This window comes from Danio rerio, chromosome 7, assembly GCF_049306965.1.
Source record: "Danio rerio strain Tuebingen ecotype United States chromosome 7, GRCz12tu, whole genome shotgun sequence".
Taxonomy (NCBI): Eukaryota; Metazoa; Chordata; class Actinopteri; order Cypriniformes; family Danionidae; genus Danio; species Danio rerio.
This window is the reverse complement of record NC_133182.1, coordinates 8,118,793-8,138,694: the sequence shown is the minus strand read 5'-3', so window position 1 is coordinate 8,138,694 and position 19,902 is coordinate 8,118,793. Positions and strand designations below refer to the sequence as shown.

Below are 19,902 nucleotides of genomic sequence, written 5' to 3'. Positions count from 1 at the left end.
CGTCGTGTTTGCTGGCCTCATGCATCACGCACCTGTCAGTCAGTCAGCACGTAACCTTTAAGGGTTAAACAAATGAGGCACAGCACTACTACAGTTACAGAAAAGTTTGCGCTGTTATATTTCACTTACCCTTTAATACGTTTTGGTGCGATTATAACCCGCTATTAAAAAAAAACAAATGTTTTGAATGAGAAGCTGTAATGTAGCCGTGGCAGGATCAATTTTGGCGTGGTGCCCCGCCATGGAAGACTGAATGTAGCGGAACCATGTATTATCAAAACCCACGTAGGGTTAAGAAATATTGTATATTTCATTACATGAATTTATTACAGTTCAGGTCCACAGTATGTAAATGTGTTGCTATCCATTTTTGCACTTCATGTTATAAATGGGGCGAGGCAGTGGCGCAGTAGGTAGTGCTGCCGCCTCACAGCAAGAAAGTCGCTGGCGTTTCTGTGTGGAGTTTGCATGTTCTCCCTGCCTTTGTGTGGGTTTCCTCCGGGTGCTCCGGTTTCCCCCACAGTCTAAAGACATGCGGTACAGGTGAATTGGGTAGGCTAAATTGTCCGTAGTCTATGAGTGTGTGTGAATGTTTCCCAGAGATGGGTTGCGGCTGGAAGGGCATCCGCTGTGTAAAAACTTGCATAAGTTGGTGGTTCATTCCGCTGTGGCGACCCCGGATTAATAAAGGGACTAAGCCGACAAGAAAATGAATGAATGAATGAATGTTATAAATGGTATCATACTGCCCTGTCTAATTAAATCCAACGTTTTTCTCTCTGATTTTGAAATATCAGATATATATTTGCTTTTCTGAGGTTAATTTATATAATCGTTAATGAAATCCTTAATAGCTACAGTAGTTAAACATAAAATAAAATGGAAAAAGACATTTAAGATTTTTCATTCTTATTCTTGTCAGAAGCTGAGAGACAATGAATACATTTAATGCAAGCACAAAGCCTGTTGATATTAAAGAGGTTAGTTAGCTAGTCAGTTTGTTGCTAATTATAATTAAAACAATTAAAAACACAATTGTTGATGAGTGCTGTAAAGAAGAAAAAAAACATACATGTGATGACAAAACAGCTAAGTTAGCTAAAGCTGCAGACTTTCACAGTGCATTTTTTAGGAGTATACTTGCTTTGAGGAGTGCTTGTGCCCCAAAATAAAAGAAATTAGGAGCTCGTGTAATACTACAATTAAAATGTTGAATTCCTTATTTATGTACAAACCTTCATGAATTTCCCTTCAGCTGCAGTTGGTGTTATATTTGCTTTCTGTTTGCAGGAATTATCATTGCTGGAACGAGTGCTACATGGCCAGGCCTGATCTGCCTTCAGGGTTTGGAGGTTGGCAGGTTGTGGACGCAACGCCACAGGAGACCAGCGATGGTATGACACACACTTGTTCATGCATGTATTTACACACTCATACTGTCATACATACTCAGACAAACACAGACACACGGGTTTGTTTTTGTGAATTGTGAGGACATTACATAGGTTTGCATTGTTTTATAATAAAATAAAAGCTGTGTTTTCTATTGCCCTACCCCATCCCTATATCTAAATCTAACCCTCAGCGGAAACTGTGTGCTGTTTTACTTTCTGGAAAAAAAAACATGAATTCGGTATGATTTATAAGGACGGTCCTCATAATTCCCCACCTTCTTACATGTGTCATTCATATCTATGTCGTTATACAGTTTGTGTCCTGTTATGTCACAAACATATACACACGCACTCTTGTTTGTAGTTCATGTGAAGTTATTGTGGCTGGTCTTCTGTCAGGTATGTTTAGGTGTGGACCTGCGTCTGTAGCTGCCATAAAACATGGTCAGATCTGCTACCCGTTTGATGCCCCCTTTGTGTTTGCAGAGGTAATGCTACTATAACATTATATTGCATTACATTACATTACTATAACTACTGTAGATTCTCTATACACTGAAAAAAACGATGTCTGCAAAACTGTTGCAAACAATTTATTTAATTTAAACAAACAAATTAAATTTAATAAAATTCAACTTAAATTGTTTGTTTTAATTCAGCCCAAAAAATTGTTTACAGCCACTTAACGTAAAAAAAATAAATAAAAATGAGTAAATCCAAGGAGTCACCTCTGAATATTTTTTTTCAGTGTATAACTATATACTACATAAAAATACAGTTACTACTGTACATGAAAGCCATTCCACCTTTGCCATTCAACCTTACAGAATCACTGCACAACATTTGAAAACAATATAGTAATGCAGATTTGGCTAAATGGGAGTTTAAATCGCACGTCTGTACATCAGGTGATAAACCATGGTTTAAGAAGAAAAAAACATGGATGCAGTCCTTGATAATAATGACTATGAAATCTATTCTCCAGTAGCACTGCTTTGAAGTCGAGCAAGTCCATGAATAAAAGCTTTAAAAACCCATTGTTACAACTAGGCATAGATATATACATTAGATGTCGCCTGGCCTATTGTTGTCCATTGGACGGAATGCGTCAATGGCGCTGCCATCTTGCTACAGGGTAGCGCTCCTTTGAAATGAATGCGGGACCAAGGTACAGTGGAGGACTGTGGCCATCCGAAGCCAGAGATATACACATATACACATATATCTATGATCGGGAGTTTTCCTGGATGTTAGTATGTAATTTTTTTTTCTAATTACGAAAATTATAATTTGCCATCACTTTTCTACGGTGATGGATCAGTGACCGCACGGGCATTCCTGACAAAAAGCTTGTGTTTGTGTGTACAGAAATGTACTATTAACCCTCCCTGTTAAATTTGATCTAATCATGTCTGAAACACAGCTCCTCTCCTGCTTTCACTTCTCATACTGACGGAGGGAGCGATTCGTTTGTGAATGAATCCCCCGAACGACTCTTTCACTAACGTTAGCCGACAATAATACAAGTTTCTGGCAGCGCAGCATCTCGTTGTCATATTTCTTTTGCATTGTTTGCTGATTTTATTCAACAAAACTAGCATAAGCCGAGTGTTGGAGAGAGAGTTGGAGCTTCTTTGTCTTATGGTGAATGCAGTAAGTGACTGTTATCATCAATAACGTTACCTGATTAGCATAAAAGTTCAGAACATACAAAAACATAATCTTACCTATGAAATGTTCTGCCTTTGTGCTTTGTTTTCTTTGTTTGCTCGTTACTACACCCGTAGACAGCGCTAAAGTCCCGTATCTTCATGTAATAACACTGTCTTGACTAGTGCGGTTGAATGACATTTGTCCTGGGAGCACTGTACCAATGTGGCGGCGCTATTGACGCATGCTCAGGGTCCCTATGCGATATCTAGTTTATATATCTATGACAACTAGGGGTGTGACAAGACGCCTACTCCACGATAGGAGACACGAGATTGGGTTTACTAGAATGAGACAAGATTTTTTACACTATTTTCAAGAGATCCTCAATGATGATATATATGAAGGAAAAATAGTCTTCAATTCTACTGAAGAAGAATGTATGTTATCAAAAATATCAATACTCCAGGCTTAATTTGATTTGTGTTTATGACGATTATGACTTTCAACATATCTAAAGTGCTATTCCATCGTGTGGTGATTCATTTGTGTGGCAGAAGTTGTAGCATTTCTGTGGGAAAAAAAAGTGGTTATGTGATGCCCACAGCACCGAGGCCAGGTTGTGTGCAAAGCACTTGACTTGCAGAAATCTTTATTGTTAATTTTACCATCACACTCCATCTTGTTGCAGGTTAAAATGACAAAATCTCATAACACATCTCAACTTGACATTACCATAGGCTTGTGCTATTAATCCAAATCGAATCGCAATTGCAATTTGAAACGTTGCGATTAGTTAATAACGGCTGTGATATAAAATATAAACAGTTAAAGTCATAATTATTAGCCCCCTTTGATTATTTTTTTTTCTTTTTAAAATATTTCCCAAATAATGTTTAACAGAGCAAGGAAATTTTCACAGTATGTCTGATAATATTTGTTTTATTTGTTTTATTTCAGCTAGAATAAAAGCTATTTTTTATTTTTTAATCACCATTTTAAGGACAAAAAATTATTAGCCTCTTTAAGCTATATTTTATTTCAATAGTCTACAGAACAAACCATCGTTATACAATAACTTGACTAATTACCCTAACCTGCCTAGTTACCCTAATTAACCTAGTTAAGCCTTTAAATGGCACTTTAAGCTGTATAGAAGTGTCTTGAAAAATATCTAGAAAAATATTATGTGCTGTCAACATGGCAAAGATAAAATAAATCAGAAATGAGTAATTTTAACTATTATGTTAAGAAATGTGTTGAAAAAAAAAATTCGCTCTCCGTTAAACAGAAATTGGGGGAAAAATAAATGGGGCTAATAATTCGGGGGTGCTAATAATTCACACTTCATTTGTATGTATATATGTAAACAAAAATAACGAATAACATCTTCAGAACCAGTCCACTATGCTTCAGAAAATTAAACATGCAAGACTTTCTGCGATGGTGTCGTGAGACATCGCAGACATGTATCGGTTGTCGTGAACTATGTCACTTTAAACGTGAAGAAACGATTGAATATTGTGTCACAACGTTTATTTGATTTTTACGACTCCCTACGACACCCTACGTCAAGGAAATTGTGCCGAAATCATGTGATCTGACTTGGGTTTTATAACTAGCCAATTGAGTGAGCACACTTTTGTTCCGCCCAATCAGAATTGCGCAACTGAACTACGCCCACAATAAAGAAGAGAAAACAAACAGGAAAGCGGTGACAAGTGGGATAATGGCATCTGCTGCTTCAGAAGCATTAATATACGAATTAATATTAAAGAAAAACTGCATTTGTAATATGGGAATTTTTTGGTTCCAAAGTCACAGACACCAAATAAAAATAGGTGAATTAAAGAGCTGTTGCAGAACTGTTGCCATGGCTTACAGATTATTAAGATGAAGCTTGAATTAAATTAAAATCAGCTTGAAGCTTAAACTAAATCGTAAATCAAATTGCGATATGCGTCAAAAAAAATCACAATTAGATATTTTCCCCAAATCGCACAGCCCTATTACCAACACAATAAAACTTGTCGTAAATATGATTGTCTTGAAGCCACTATAAATCCGTCATGATTTCTATAACAACATCAATAACATTTTTTTACCTAAATTATAGTCATTAAAATGTCATTAAATTTTAAGTACGCTTGTAACACGAGATCTCGTCACACCCCTAATTATAATCCTTCATGTTTTTTATCATTTGTAACTTACAAGGAGGATACATGTGTACATATCTCTCACTCCATCTGCCTTGTATATTTCCGCAGGTGAACAGTGACGTGGTCTTTTATCGTAGACGTAAAGACGGTATTCTGGAAGTCGTGAAGGTGAATCAGACTCATGTGGGCCGGATGGTGCTGACCAAAGCTGTGCTGCACAGTGGACGTCGAGACATTACAAACCAGTACAAGTTCCCTGAAGGTGAGAGAAGCTGCTCTTAGATATTAATAAAAGACTTCAAATCAGGATCAGTTTCTTTCTGAATATAACAGAACCGATCAGAAGAGAACAGAGAAGAATGAAGGTAACACTTTACTTGAAGGGGGTGTTTATAAGACTTATCATGACATGATGCTTGTCGTGAATGAGAATGAGATTTTATGCATGCTTATAACTGTTATTAAATGTCATTGGATCAGTTATGACATTTTAAATGCAAAGATGAAATTGTTCATGACAACTTGACATGAACAAATACATCTCAACCTGTTTTTGTCTGGCATGACAATTTGACATTACAACGATAACGTAAACACTGTCATGATGCCATTATAAATATATGATGAATTTTATAACTTCATTAATATTTTTTTTACCTCAACTACAGCTGAATTTGTCATTAAAATGTCATTAAATATTAATGACACAGTTAAAAAAAATGATCTATGAGTATTAACACTTTTAACGAGTCGTCATTAATATAAATATTAAAAACTTTTAATAATAAAAGTAAAAAAAAAATAAATAATAAAAAACTTTTGAGGATTTTAGAAACTGATGACTATTAAATGCATCATTACTGGGTGACCGCCAGGGCCAGCGCTTCCATAGAGGCGACTTAGGCGCCCGCCTAGGGCGGCAGAATAGAGAGGGCGGCGTCCGCGACACTACCCTCTCCTCCCGCGCCCTCAGTTATATCCGCGTGACCGCTTCTTTAGGGCGGAAGAATAGAGAGGGCAGCGTCCGCGACACTACCCTCACCTCCCGCGCCCTCAGTTGTATCCACATGTAGGGCGGCAGAATAGAGAGGCCGGCGTCCGCGACACTACCCTCACCACCCGCGCCATCAGTTATATCCGCGTGACCGCTTCTTTAGGGCGGAAGAATAGAGAGGGCAGCGTCCGCGACACTACACTTACCACCCGCGCCCTCAGTTATATCTGCGTCTAGGGCAGCAGAATAGAGGGGGTGGCGTCCGCAACACTACCCTTACCTCCCGCGCCCTCAGTTATATCCGCATCTGGGGCAGCAGAATAGAGGGGGCGGCGTCCGCGACACTACCCTCACCACCTGAGCCCTGTTATATCCGCGTCTAGGGCGGCAGAATAGAGAGGGCGGCGTCCGCGACACTACCCTTACCTCCCGCACCCTCGGTTATATCCACGTCTTGGGCGGCAGAATAGAGAGGGCGGCGTCCGCGACACTACCCTCACCACCCGCGCCCTGTTATATCCGCGTCTAGGGCGGCAGAATAGAGAGGGCGGCGTCCACAACACTACCCTCACCACCCGCGCCCTCGGTTATATCACGTCTAGGGCGGCAGAATAGAGAGGGCGACGTCCGCGACACTACCCTCACCACCCGCGCTCTTGGTTATATTCACGTCTAGGGCGGCAGAATAGAGAAGGCAACGTCCGCGACACTACCCTCACAACCTGTGCCCTGTTATATCCGCGTCTAGGGCAGCAGAATAGAGAGGGCGGTGTCTACGACACTACCCTCACCTCCCGCACCCTCAGTTATATCCGCGTCTAGGGTGGCAAAATAGAGAGGGCGGCGTCAGCGACACTACCCTCACCACCCGCGCCCTCAGTTATATCCGCGTCTAGGCGCCCCCATCCCGCTTTCACTTTAGGGTTGAGGGCGGCGTGACCACCCTCTGCCTAGAGCGGCAGTTCAGCTTGCTCTGGCCCTGGTGACCGCTGTTTTGCAGTGGCAGGTCCTAAACTCTGGAATACCCTGCCTACTTGGCTTCGTGCAATCACTGACCTGCCACTTTTTAAAGCTAAGCTTAAAACACTATTGTTTAAATTGGCATTTAATGCATAGCACTGACACTTCGTTATGTTTTAATATTTGCTGTATTGTTTTGCATTGTCTGCTTTTTTTGTTGTGTTGTATAAGTTGCTTTCACTTGTGTAGAGCACTTTAGTCAATCCTATATAAACAAAAGTTGATTGATTGATTACTGTTTTGTGAAAAGGATCCATTGTGTCCATAGATGTGAGACGTAGTTTACTCTGATGGTGTGTTTTCCTCAGGGAGCCCGGAGGAGCGGCGTGTGCTGGAGAAAGCTGAGGAGTTCGGCTGTCAGCGGGAGAAATCCTCTCCTGCTCTGAGCGATGTGGACGTGGAGATCCACAGTCTGGATGTTAATGTAGGGGAAAACTTTGATGTCACTCTGCAGTTCACCAACCGCAGTGACCAGCGCCGCACGGCAGACGTCTACATCACCGGGACAGTGGTGTATTATACTGGAGTCCCGAGCGGAGAGGTCGTGTTTAAGACACCTAAAGTCAAACTAGAGCCAATGCAGAGTGAGTACATGTGGGAGAGAGAGGGCAGGGCTGGCTGTTGAAACATATTTACTGAGGACAATCCGACTTCTACCCTTTCACGAGTTCACTCTTGCAGTCGTTTAAGAATAAGGCGTATTTGGTGTGCTGTCCGGGGAGAGGGCTCGAGTTATTCCCCTGTTGAGAAGTATTCAACTAAGTTGCCAGTTTAAAGGTGATGATCACTGTGGTGCATCGATAAGAATGCATGAGACGAGGTAATTAAATAATGTTGCTTTATTCCACACTGGTGAATAGAGATGTGGTTTCCACAAAAAAGGAATAACAATAAACAATATTAAATCAAAGTTACATTTGTAATACAACATTAAACATAGTACAGTTGGATCAAAATATTATACAGTAGTTAGTTGAAAATGGATAATTGTATTAAGATACTAACAGCAGCATAATATGAAGTCCAAATTGCTGCTAACTGGGTGTTTATGACACAAACTGGTTCACATGTTGAATGAAATATAGACTAAGACTGGAATAATCATACATACTGACTAACATAATATAAACAGGTTGAAATCGAAGAATATACACACAGCTGGTAACTTACTAACTTCAATAACGACGCGAGTATCAAATTAGCGGCAGCGATTGCTGCGTCATCTCAAATCACGGCGATCACAGAACATCAATTAATGCTGGTAAACAGCATAAAAACTCTTCTAACGTACTCCTTAAGTCTCAGTAAACATACAATACATGAACATTTATGTACTCACGGTTTAAAACACGCACAAATCCACCAAACAACGATGATTAGCAACACACAACTAGGGATGGCTGACGTGAAACTGATGTTTCAACACAGTGTCGAGATCCCGAAGCGCAAGTGTTTCGAAACACTGCACCGAAGCATGATCCGAAGCACCAAAGTCACGTGACTAAAGTGTTTCGAAACACCTAGTCACGTGACTAAAGCGATTTAAAGCATTGATCAGCTTAGAAACGTTTCGAGACCTGGCGAATCCTCATTTGACTGCCAAGGTCTCCAAACAATCTCTGTCTCATATGGCTTAGAGGACTGTGTGTTTGCTAATTGATTTTATGCTTTGCATGATGTTTTGGGTTCGAATCCTGACTTGTACAAATACTCTGAAATCATGGTTTCATGTATTTTAATCATGTTTCTGTTTTGTGTAGCCTAAATAGGATACAGCTACAGTTACGCCATCAATTTAGCATCATTTTTGTAACACTGTAAAACAATAATACATATTTTTACAGTATGGTTGGGTTTAGGGTTAGGGTAGACATTAATAAAATACAATAAATGGGAAATTTAATGAATAATATAAATAATTCTTGATAACTTCAGGCCACCGTTTTTGATCTAGCAACAACCCTGTTTTAAGAAAAAACAAGACATATTTATTCACAAATTGTTTATTCGGATATCAGACCAATGTTGAAACAAAACGATACAAGAGCAAAGCATTACCAACTGGTATTAAAGCATTTTAAAACAACTGTGATAGACTAGCTTCAAAACCTACTAACCCTGCATGGAAGTCTGTCACCTTAATCACTGTACTATGTTACTTGAAGGATTTCACGTACAAAGTTGGGTTTAATGCCTCAATTTGTTCAATCGTTCTTTGCTGAAGCTGTTTCAGTGCAATACATAAAAAATGACCACTAGATGTCACTGTAGAGTGAGGTTTCGAAACGTTTCGAAGCTTCGACACATTTGCTTCGACTGTTTCAGTGTTTCACAAAGCCTCGCTTTGCCCACCACTACACACAACTTCTCTGCCCGTGGCTTCACTCTGACTGCATTGTTCTCTCGTGTGCACGTCTCTGAAAGGCACAAAGGATAAGTAGTCCATTAGCGACCTCTACAGGACAGGTTGGTGTAATGCTTCATAACACCCCTTATCAGAAAACAAAGAGGAGTTGGGATTGAGCGAAGTATCTAGCCCGATCCCAGAACGCTCCCCATAGGAATGTAATGCTTATGAGGTGAGGTGTCGGGGTGGTAGAGGGATGCTAAAGTCGTGAGATGCTGCAGGTAAGACAGCTTTGGTATATACAGTATAGGGGTTTGGTCAAGAACTGATTTGATAATAGAATAATTGTCAATGACGTATTCGATACTGAAACTTCTGCACGTGCTCCTTCAGAAATTTGTTTACAAAACATCACTTAAAGGTGCTGCATGTACTCTTCTACAGAATAAAATTGACACACGGTCACCCGACAATACTGTAGATACTCAAGTTTATATGAGATTGGGCATGATACCTTTCTGTACATTTTTTTCAAGTACAAGATGAATTCTTTGGCTTTACATTTCAGTTTATAAACATGAGGTCTGATTGAAAACGAGTCATCAACAGCCCAGCCCTATGAGAGAGTGAAATACAGTATGATGCTGTTCCTGCATTAACTGCTGCCTCCTGCTGGTGATGACAGGTAAAGAGGAGAAAGTGCTGGTCCGCAGCGAGGACTACATGAACAAACTGGTGGAGCAGAGAAACATCCACTTCATCGCTACAGGGAAGATTAAAGAGACGGGACAGATCATCACAGCCATGAAAGTCATCGCAATGCACCATCCCAAACTCACCGTCAAGGTCAGACTCTATACTGGTAATTCTCATAGACATTAAAGGCGCACTGAGTTTGAGGGATCTGCAGTTAATACTCAACATAAATAAACAAAACCTAATAAAAACATACTTTTTCTTTGTTTTTTTAGTTTTCCTGCAAGTAATGTCACTATTAACTGACACACCAGAGAACAATGATTAATAAAATATGTCATTTTATTTCAAATTTCTTTTATTAGGTTTTTACATGGAATATCAACCTTAAGTCATTTTATAATTATCTTTCCATGTTAATTTTTACACTACCCCAACCCCAAATAAACATTTCCCTCCCTCAACAGCCTCTAACTTCCCATTGAAAAAAAAACAAAAAAAAAAAACATACATTATATATATATATATATATATATATATATATATATATATATATATATATATATATATATATATATATATATATATATATATATATATATATATATTTCAATAATAATAATAATAATAATAATTAAGTAAAATAAATAAATAAATAAAAATAAATAAATAAATAAGATGAAAATAAATAATAAATATTTATTTATTCATATATTATTGCTCAGTTTAAGAATCAAGAGTTTGCCAGTAGATAATCTAATAAGGGGCGCCACAACTTGTCAAAGGTCTTTAAAGAACCAGTAAGTGATAGTCTAATTCTTTTCCAATTTAAAACAAGTAAACACTTCTTTTATCCATGCATCAAAAGATGGTGGAGAGACATGTTTTCACTATAAAAGAATGAGACGTCTCGCTATTACAGTAGTAAAGGCTAAAGTCTTCTGGACCATTACTGAAAGGTTGGCATCTACTGTCAACCCAAAAATGGCCAGAAGTGGATTTGTATCCAGATCTATGTCGAATGCATCTTTCAAAGTTTTAAATATTTTAGTCCAATTATCAAATAATTTAGGGCATTCCCATAACATGGATGAGATCCGCTGGTGACTGTTAAAATATGTCATTTCATTAAGTAGTAACTGATTAAAATCTAAAGAGGTGCTAATATTTTGAATATTTCAGGTTAAATTTAATATAAAGAGATGCATATTTTAGATTAAAGGTGAATATTTCAGGTTAAAATGTGTGTTGGGAGTATGTTTAAACAAATAAATATATTTATAGACAGATGGCTTCTTATAGTATCTATCCAGCCTTAAAATAGGCTTGTGCTTTTTTATTTCAGACCAAAAGCAAGATTATTTTTCTTAACCCATTGGCAGGTTATGCAACTTGTTTTAAAAAACCCACTTACAGGTTTTAGCAATCGTTTTGCTACCCATTTCAAAGCCCAGGACTCAAAATTCACAACTATTGACAATTTTTACAAAACTCTTAACACTTAATTTCAAATGCTTAGATATGATGATACACATACTGTAAGTCAAAGATACTTTGTTAATTAAACTAAAATCACTTTAAAAAAAAACACAATTTAACATCAAATTATTTCGTTTCAAAATGCAAGACACACATCTGAAATAACTGTGTATTCCTGTACTTAAAATGATTTAACTATGAACTGATACAGGTGTTAAAAATGATAAGTAACTGTTGCGTTACTTTGAATGTATGTACTAGATTATGTGTTTAGATGATGAAAGTTTCAAGATAAGTCAAATGACAACAGTAAACACAGACGATCACCCAGCTAGACTACATTAGCTATAATTCATAATTTTTTCATCATTATCCATCTTTTACAGACTATGTTTTCATATTTGATATTACTGTATGCACGAAAGCTATGACAGCAGACCAATGTCAGGCCTGGATTGGTCAGAAGGTTGTGACATCAAGGTTCTGAAATTGGTGGCTGTATGCTTGTAAAATACTAACTCTGACTTGTTTCAGAACCATTCATTCATTTTCCTTCTGGTTAGTCCCTTATTTATCAGGGGTCGACACAGCGGAATGAACTGCCAACTATTCTTGCATATGTTTTACATAGGGGATGTCCTTTCAGCTGCATCCCAGTACTGGAAAACGCCCATACGCACTCACATTCACACACTCATACACTATACAGCCAGTTTAGTTTCTTTAATTCACCTATGGGGGGGGGGGAACTGGAGCACCCAGAGGAAACCCATGCCAACATAGGGAGAACATGCAAACTCAAGAACGGCAACTGACCTAGCCGGGACTTGAACCAGCGACCTTCTTGCTGAGAGGCGACAGTGCTAACCACTAAGCCACAGTGCCTCTTTTTATGTCAGAAAACAAAACTAGATTTTTTGCTCGTCAAGAAAAGGCTTTTTAGATATTTAGACAGCAATTGAGACATACACTAAGTACGTTTTAAGCATTTTATTTAAATTTTTTTTTTATCTTGAGAGATGTATTGATGCACGTTTTTGTCAGTAGAATGTAAATGAGTCTGCTGCCCTCTGCTGGTGGATTGACTCATTTCCAAATCTCTGTCATTTCACTGTAGGTCACAGGCTCTCCGAGGGTGAGTGAGGAAATGTACGTGTCTGTTGAGTTCACAAACCCTTTCAAGTTCAGTCTGGAGAACGTGGATCTGCGTGTGGAGGGTCCCGGAGTCCTGCCCTTCAAATACAAGCAGTACAGGTGAAACTTTATATCTGATCCTTAATTTTCTTCAGCTTCAGGAAATACATGTAATAATCAGATTTACACAACAGATTCTAATTGCTTTGGATTATCTGACTATTGCATAGGTGAACATTTGTCCTACGTCATTTAGAATGTGTGCTGACACTTTATATGTTTTTATCACAATATTAAAATAAGGTTAATTTTTACAGGTAAGTCAATAGTTATTGTTTGATAAAACAACAACAACAACAGCCTATTGTCCTATTAACAGTCTATTAAATGGTTTTGAACCATTTGGTGCTGAGAAACTTTTAAATTGAGATTTTGAATTGCCCACATTAACAGTATCATGCAGGTTATGCATGTATTCATTTAGCAAACACTTTAAACTTTTTTATTTTTTTTTTATCTAAAGCGATTTACAAATGAGAAGAATAGTTATGTAGTTGTATATGTAGTTTAGCAGTCTATACATAAATAATTTTTAATATAGAACAGAGAGAGAGAAATTCGATTTGTATAATACTTCTTTATTTCATACCATTTAAAAAAGTCAATTAACAAATTCGGGCTATTTTGTAAATATTAGTTCTTCAGCTTTGACAGAGCACAACAATCACTATCTTTGTAAATCCACAGGCTTTCAAATTCTTCAATATTCTTGACCTTCTTTTAAAATATGACATCAAAATAAATTCTCATTTTAATTAAATTCTGAAAAACTTGTGCCGGATGGATAGATAGATAGATAGATAGATAGATAGATAGATAGATAGATAGATAGATAGATAGATAGATAGATAGATAGATAGATAGATAGATAGATAGATAGATAGATAGATAGATAGAAAAAGAGATAGATAGATAGATAGATAGATAGATAGATAGATAGATAGATAGATAGATAGATAGATAGATAGATAGATAGATAGATAGATAGATAGATAGATAGATAGACGGATGGATGGCTAGACAGACAGAGATGGATGGATGGATGGATGGATGGATGGATGGATGGATGGATGGATGGATGGACGGACGGATACTATAGATGGATGGACGGACGGACAGACAGACAGATAGACAGACAGATAGACAGACAGATAGATAGACAGACAGACAGACAGACAGACAGACAGACAGACAGACAGACAGACAGATAGATAGATAGATAGATAGATAGATAGATAGATAGATAGATAGATAGATAGATAGACAGAGACGGACAGGCCGATGGATGGATGGCTGGAAAGACAGACATGGATGGATGGATGGATGGATAGACGGATACTATGGATGGATGGATGGATGGGTGGATGGATGGATGGATGGATGGATGGATAGACAGATACTATGGATGGCTGGACAGTCAGAGATGGATGTATGGACGGACGGATACTATAGATGAATGGATGGATAGACAGACAGACAGACAGACAGACAGACAGACAGACAGATAGACAGATAGATAGATAGATAGATAGATAGATAGATAGATAGATAGATAGATAGATAGATAGATAGATAGAGAACTCCTTTAATTCTTTTTCAGTTTTCAATGCGCCTTAACACACCTCCTTTTTTAGACCAGAATGCTTATGGGTGCACATATGAGCGCAAACGCATTTGCTGTGTTGCAAAATTAGCTCAGTTTATGAATATTAATGATCAATAATGACGAGTTAACCAAATAAATATAAAAATGACTTTGCTCGCTCGTCTGAGTGGACTAAGTAATTATTTATTTATTTAGAAAGAGAATTATAACTACTTCTTGTGAAGTAGATGAATAGTTTAGCAGTTTTAATAAACTTGTTTGTAGCTTGTAGCAAGGGTCTAAATTAACCCTTTCTGTGAGACAAAACAAAGACGATCCAGCGTGGTTATAGCGTGGTTTATTGACTAGTCTAACATATAATAAACAAATGTACACAATATAAGAAAAACATACAGAAAGCGAGGAAATTAAGAGTTTAGGTAAAATAATGGCAAATCTAGTTCAGTTCCACATAACTATTAGGGACCACCAAGATTATAAAAACAGCTTTTAATAAAGGGGCGCTCAGCCTTAAACAAACAACTGAATACCTGGATTTAGTGGGTCTGTCTCTTTCTCTTGTTGTTCGAGTTTCTCTGATGCGTGGAAGATGGAGTCCTTTAAGAAGTCTTAAGAAGATGTGTGGAGCTTGTGACGGAGATCAGAGGATACGCGAGACGCAAACTTTAAACTGAGTTAAATTTGCAGGAAAAAAAAAAAAAACGTGGACTCAGGCGAGTCACGTGGGTACAGAAACATGATCTGCCCCCTTAGGGGCACTTCTGCGGAGACCTTTCTGCCGGCACCTTTCTGCCCCGATTTTGAGGCATAGATGGGTTTTAATTATGGGTCAAGTCACACCCATTTTAACTGACCAATGGTTTAGTGGAAAAGTTTTGAGCGGGAGATTTTCTTTGTCTCTCGACCGCTGATATGCATAATGAGGATCCTCCCTGAACATACAGATGGACTTTAACTCAGAGCATTAAAGAATGCAAGCCGTATAAGTTATTATAATGCTCTCAGCATCATGTGTTGTAAAATAGCAGGAGGCACCTACGGTCATGAATGTCACACCAGTAAGAAATATGGTATTTAAGGGCCATCCCTTTCTTCAGCTGCGGCCCATATGTTACAGTCAGGGCTTTACATTAACACCCGCCAACCCGCCGGGTAGATTTCAGCTTTGGCGGGTTAGACAGACACCTCCACTAGCCACTTTGGCTGGTTGGAAATAATTTTTAAATTGTGGTTTTCTTAAAAGCAGGGTTCGACTATAAGAATGACCCAATAGGCGTGTAAATGTGATCTTAGAGTGAAGAAACAGCACGACTAACAAAAAAAATAGCATTCGCGCGGGCAGAAGAAAGCAGATGAATACGGAATGAGAGGATAATCACTCGCGCTAACAGCTGATGTGGTGCGCGTGACTTTTTAAAGCGTGTGCGCGCTCCTGTTTCCTTCATTGAAGCACACGTGCCTGGAACGCAACTGTGGTCGGATCTCTTTCAAATAGTCAGGCAAAAAAGTAATGCTAATGCACACACAGTGTTGCTGCTTTCAAGAGCTCCAAACATGTCTTTTTGTAAGCAGCACTTGCTTTCGCTTTGAACAGATTATTAATCGGCCTTAACCGTGTGATCATCCTTCCATTATCACACAGTATGTTTTTCACCTGCTTTCTTTTGCTTACGGTTGTTTTTGTTTATATGGTTATCATTTTTTACGACAACATTGCTTTAATATGAGACTAACTCTTCATTTGTGTGTTAACTGGTGATCTGAGAGACCTTTAGTGAGGACAGATTACTGTGCATATTTTTGATACATGACAATACTTATTTTTAAAAGTCAATTGTATTTTTTTGGTTTCATTTAAAAAGAAATGCTAAATAAAAAGTATAGTATACAGCTATATTTAGCTTGTTTGACACATTTAAAATTTGTGGTTAAGAATTTTTTTTTTTTTTGGTGTGGTCAAAGATAAATTAGGTAATTCCTTAATTTTGAGTTGTGAAAAGTCATGTGACCCATTTGCTCATATGATACGATACAACACAAAAAACGTTAAATGAATGAGAAGGCGTGTGGACATAACACAAAATCTAAATCAACTAATTTTAGCATGTTAAAGTCATATTTATGCATATAAAAATATTTTCCCAACAACAAAATTGTGGCTAGTAAAAATGCAGAGTGGCTAGTAACATTGGAAAACTACTAGCCACAGTGGCTGGTGATCAAAAAAGTTAATGTAAAGCCCTGGTTACAGCTATTTAAACAGCATGGTGCAAAACATTAAAATGACACTTGCATCTGTTGAAAATAGCAAATAACATCTGTGTCGCACCTTGCGCCGCATCCAGTTACTATGACCATTTATGTGAAGCTGCTTTGACACAATCTACATTGTAAAAGCGCTATACAAATAAAGCTGAATTGAAGTGAGTTGAATTGCGCCAGGTGTATGATAGGGCCCAATTTGTTTGTTTAAATTCAGGCCATATAAATTGACTTACCTTAAAACAATGTAGTAAATCCAATGAATGAGTTTTTTCTCTGTGTGTCTATGTGTGATGTGTGTGTTTTTCAGTGTGATTGCTCCAGGCACCTCTATAACGTGGACTGAGGCGTTCAGCCCTCGACGGGCCGGATCTACTAAAGTGTTTGCCAAACTGGACTGTGCTGCTCTCAGACAGGTGTACGGAGAGACGGAGCTCACTGTCCAAGAATGAAAATGGCAGAACATGAAGACAAGAAACTGGCGTCTGTAGTCTATGACCAAAGAGAATTTGCATGTGAACTCGAGAGTAATCAAGAGAAACATCATATTGCTGCATGTTACCAGTGCATGATATTATTGTGTGTTCAGTTAAATAGTTATCACAGTGTATATTGTCATTTAGCCATCCTTGTCCTTTATGTAAGAAGAGTAATGCTGTACTGCATAGAAAATAAACGACCAACAAAAAAAGTGTTTGCATTTCTTTTTTCCGTGAACGTGACATCTCAATAAGCAGAACTCTTTTTCAAGAGTTCACACTTATGCAGAGTTCTGACTGCATGATTTTAGCCCTGATTTTGGCTCGCCGACAGGTTTTGAGAAATCACAGACAAATTCCTGAAATCACAGGCAAATCGATGCTCATGCACGTGAGTGTCAATCACACAGTATAACCTATCAAAGACGCGATCTGAGAGAATCGCAGATGAGTCGCCGTGACTGTGAGATATTTGGTGTGCTGAATATCTGGAGCTGTCGGCGATTTAAATAATGCTGTGTGAAATGAGTTTTGACTGAAAATACCATCAGCGATCGCCTACAGCCAATGAGAGAGCAGCATTCACAGCTGTGTGTGTGTGTGTGTGTGTGTGTGTAGATGTTTCCCAGAGATGGGTTGCGGCTGGAAGGGCATCCGCTGAGTAAAAACCAATGACTGTAAAAAATATGGACGACGCGACAGCCCCTTTTCCCATTGAACGCCTTGAGGGCAAAACGCCTGCTTGACGGGCACAAACTGTCGCAAAAGACTGCTGAAATTGGAGCCTTGACATGCGCAGAAGGACTGTCTGATGGAGCCAGAGGAGGGGCCGCGAAAATGAGCGGAGTCGAGCTTCCAACCAAACGCTTTAGGTAAAATCAACCACGCCCCCCAAACTTCTCAGCATGCGTTTGCTGTCATATCAACACAAATGGATGTAATAACGTTAACAAATATGAGGGTTTTATATATTCAATCGCGCCAGCTCCAGGCCGCAGCGCATAACCTACTCGCGGCGTCGCGGGCTGATTCCGGCTCGCATGCGGCAGCGCCGGCTCGCTCGGCCGCCGCATCTGGCTCGATTGACTCGGGCTGGAATCGGGCAGTGAGTCCAGGCATCCGGAGTAGGTCCAGCAGAGGCAGTCAGTCTGAGCTCTGAGGGGTAAGTCTCCAGCAGGCGAGAATCTAGCCGGAACTGGCCCGAGTGCGTTTTGCTATCTGGGTGGTTAGGCGTGTATCAGCAAACTAATAAAGCCCGAAAAAAGCCCTGACCTTAGCGAATAAACAGTGTTCCACCAGGATCATGTATGTCAGAAACTGTAGTTTACTGCTGAACTCATTTTGTCATGGTAAAATAACACAGAAATCGAATAATAACACTTCAGACTCCTGCTGAAGCTCAGACGCGCTGCTTTGAGAAACTGTCAATCACAGCTGTCAATCACGATGACACGCCCAGCATTAAATTACTGCTAAAAACAAACTGTTTACAAAAATGAAGATCTGCACCTATTTCAGCACAATAACCAGTGCCTTAATCCACCAGAACCATCTTTCGGGACATTTTATGGCAAGTGTAATAATTTTTTTATTTGGGCTCAAGTCTCCTTCATTAACACGGAGGAGGCGGGCTTTATGACTTGTACCGTAGCCAGCCCCCAGGGGGCGATCTAACGGCCGAGACCTTTACTCAATTGCAGGCTTGCGGCACACTTGGTAAAAACGTGCTGGATAAGTTGGCGGTTCATTCCGCTGTGGCGACCCTGGATTAATAAAGCGACTAAGCCGACAAGAAAATGAATAAATGAAGTTATTAATAATAATAAAAATAATAAGAATAACAACAAGTATACTGTATATACTTTTGTGAGGTAAAAAAATTAAAAGGGGACCCTTGTATTTGCTATAGCCCCAGGGCCCAATGTGTTTTTAATCCGGCCCTGTCTGTAAGTATTTGGAATATCTACTGTATATAATTGAAGACTTTAAACATACAAAGATGGTACACTGCTATACTTGATTGAATGAATGAATAAATTAATGAATGAATAAACGAACGAATGCATGAATGAATGAATGAATGATTGAATGAATGAACGAACACATTTGGTTGCTTCAGAAATAGACAATGGAGAAGTTTCAAAGATGACTGAAATAACTTAACCTGTTAAAGAACCTAGATCCAATGCTATGTAAAATTGCTTTGTCTTGTATAAACTTTTAGAATGTGGTGTGATCTACTATTTAAGTTTTGTCTTTTTTAACACTCACTGTCATTTACTGTTACTACTCCTGTGTTGTCCTCGCTGTTTTCTGGACATTTACGTTAAAGAGTTTTTCTGTTCAGTCCATTTCACCCCACTTGTTGTTTATTTTGCTACTTTTCAGTTGTCCTCATTTGTTTTCCATTTGCTGTATTTATGCAAATATTAACTTTTGCAAAATAAAAAATAAAAACTGCTTAATATAGTTTGTACAAAAAACATTTTTTATTGCTATTAAATGCAACTTATTATTTTATTATTTTTATTTTGTGTAAAAATTCAAGCAAACTTGTAAGTCATATATGTGATTTGCATATATATGTATGATGATTGTATTAGCATAAATGGAATCAAA

General features: G+C 38.5%; 1 protein-coding gene and 1 long non-coding RNA gene across 2 annotated transcripts in view; one reads left to right on the top strand and one right to left on the bottom strand.

Moving 5' to 3' along the window:
* Window positions 1-17,495, top strand: part of f13a1b (coagulation factor XIII, A1 polypeptide b) — a 44,472-nt gene extending 26,977 nt beyond the window's left edge. Inside the window, 7 exon segments of the mRNA NM_001077154.1 lie at window positions 1,291-1,394; window positions 1,794-1,882; window positions 5,315-5,468; window positions 7,529-7,804; window positions 10,253-10,413; window positions 12,860-12,996; window positions 17,115-17,495. Coding sequence (NP_001070622.1) covers window positions 1,291-1,394; window positions 1,794-1,882; window positions 5,315-5,468; window positions 7,529-7,804; window positions 10,253-10,413; window positions 12,860-12,996; window positions 17,115-17,256 — 1,063 coding nt within the window. The 3' untranslated portion in view covers window positions 17,257-17,495.
* On the bottom strand, window positions 17,115-19,760 carry LOC141375292 (uncharacterized). Its single transcript, XR_012383094.1, has 2 exons — window positions 18,997-19,760; window positions 17,115-17,940 (listed from the first exon to the last, which is right to left on the bottom strand). It is a non-coding gene; the product is annotated as an uncharacterized lncRNA (long non-coding RNA).
* Window positions 19,761-19,902: the final 142 nt, after the last annotated feature.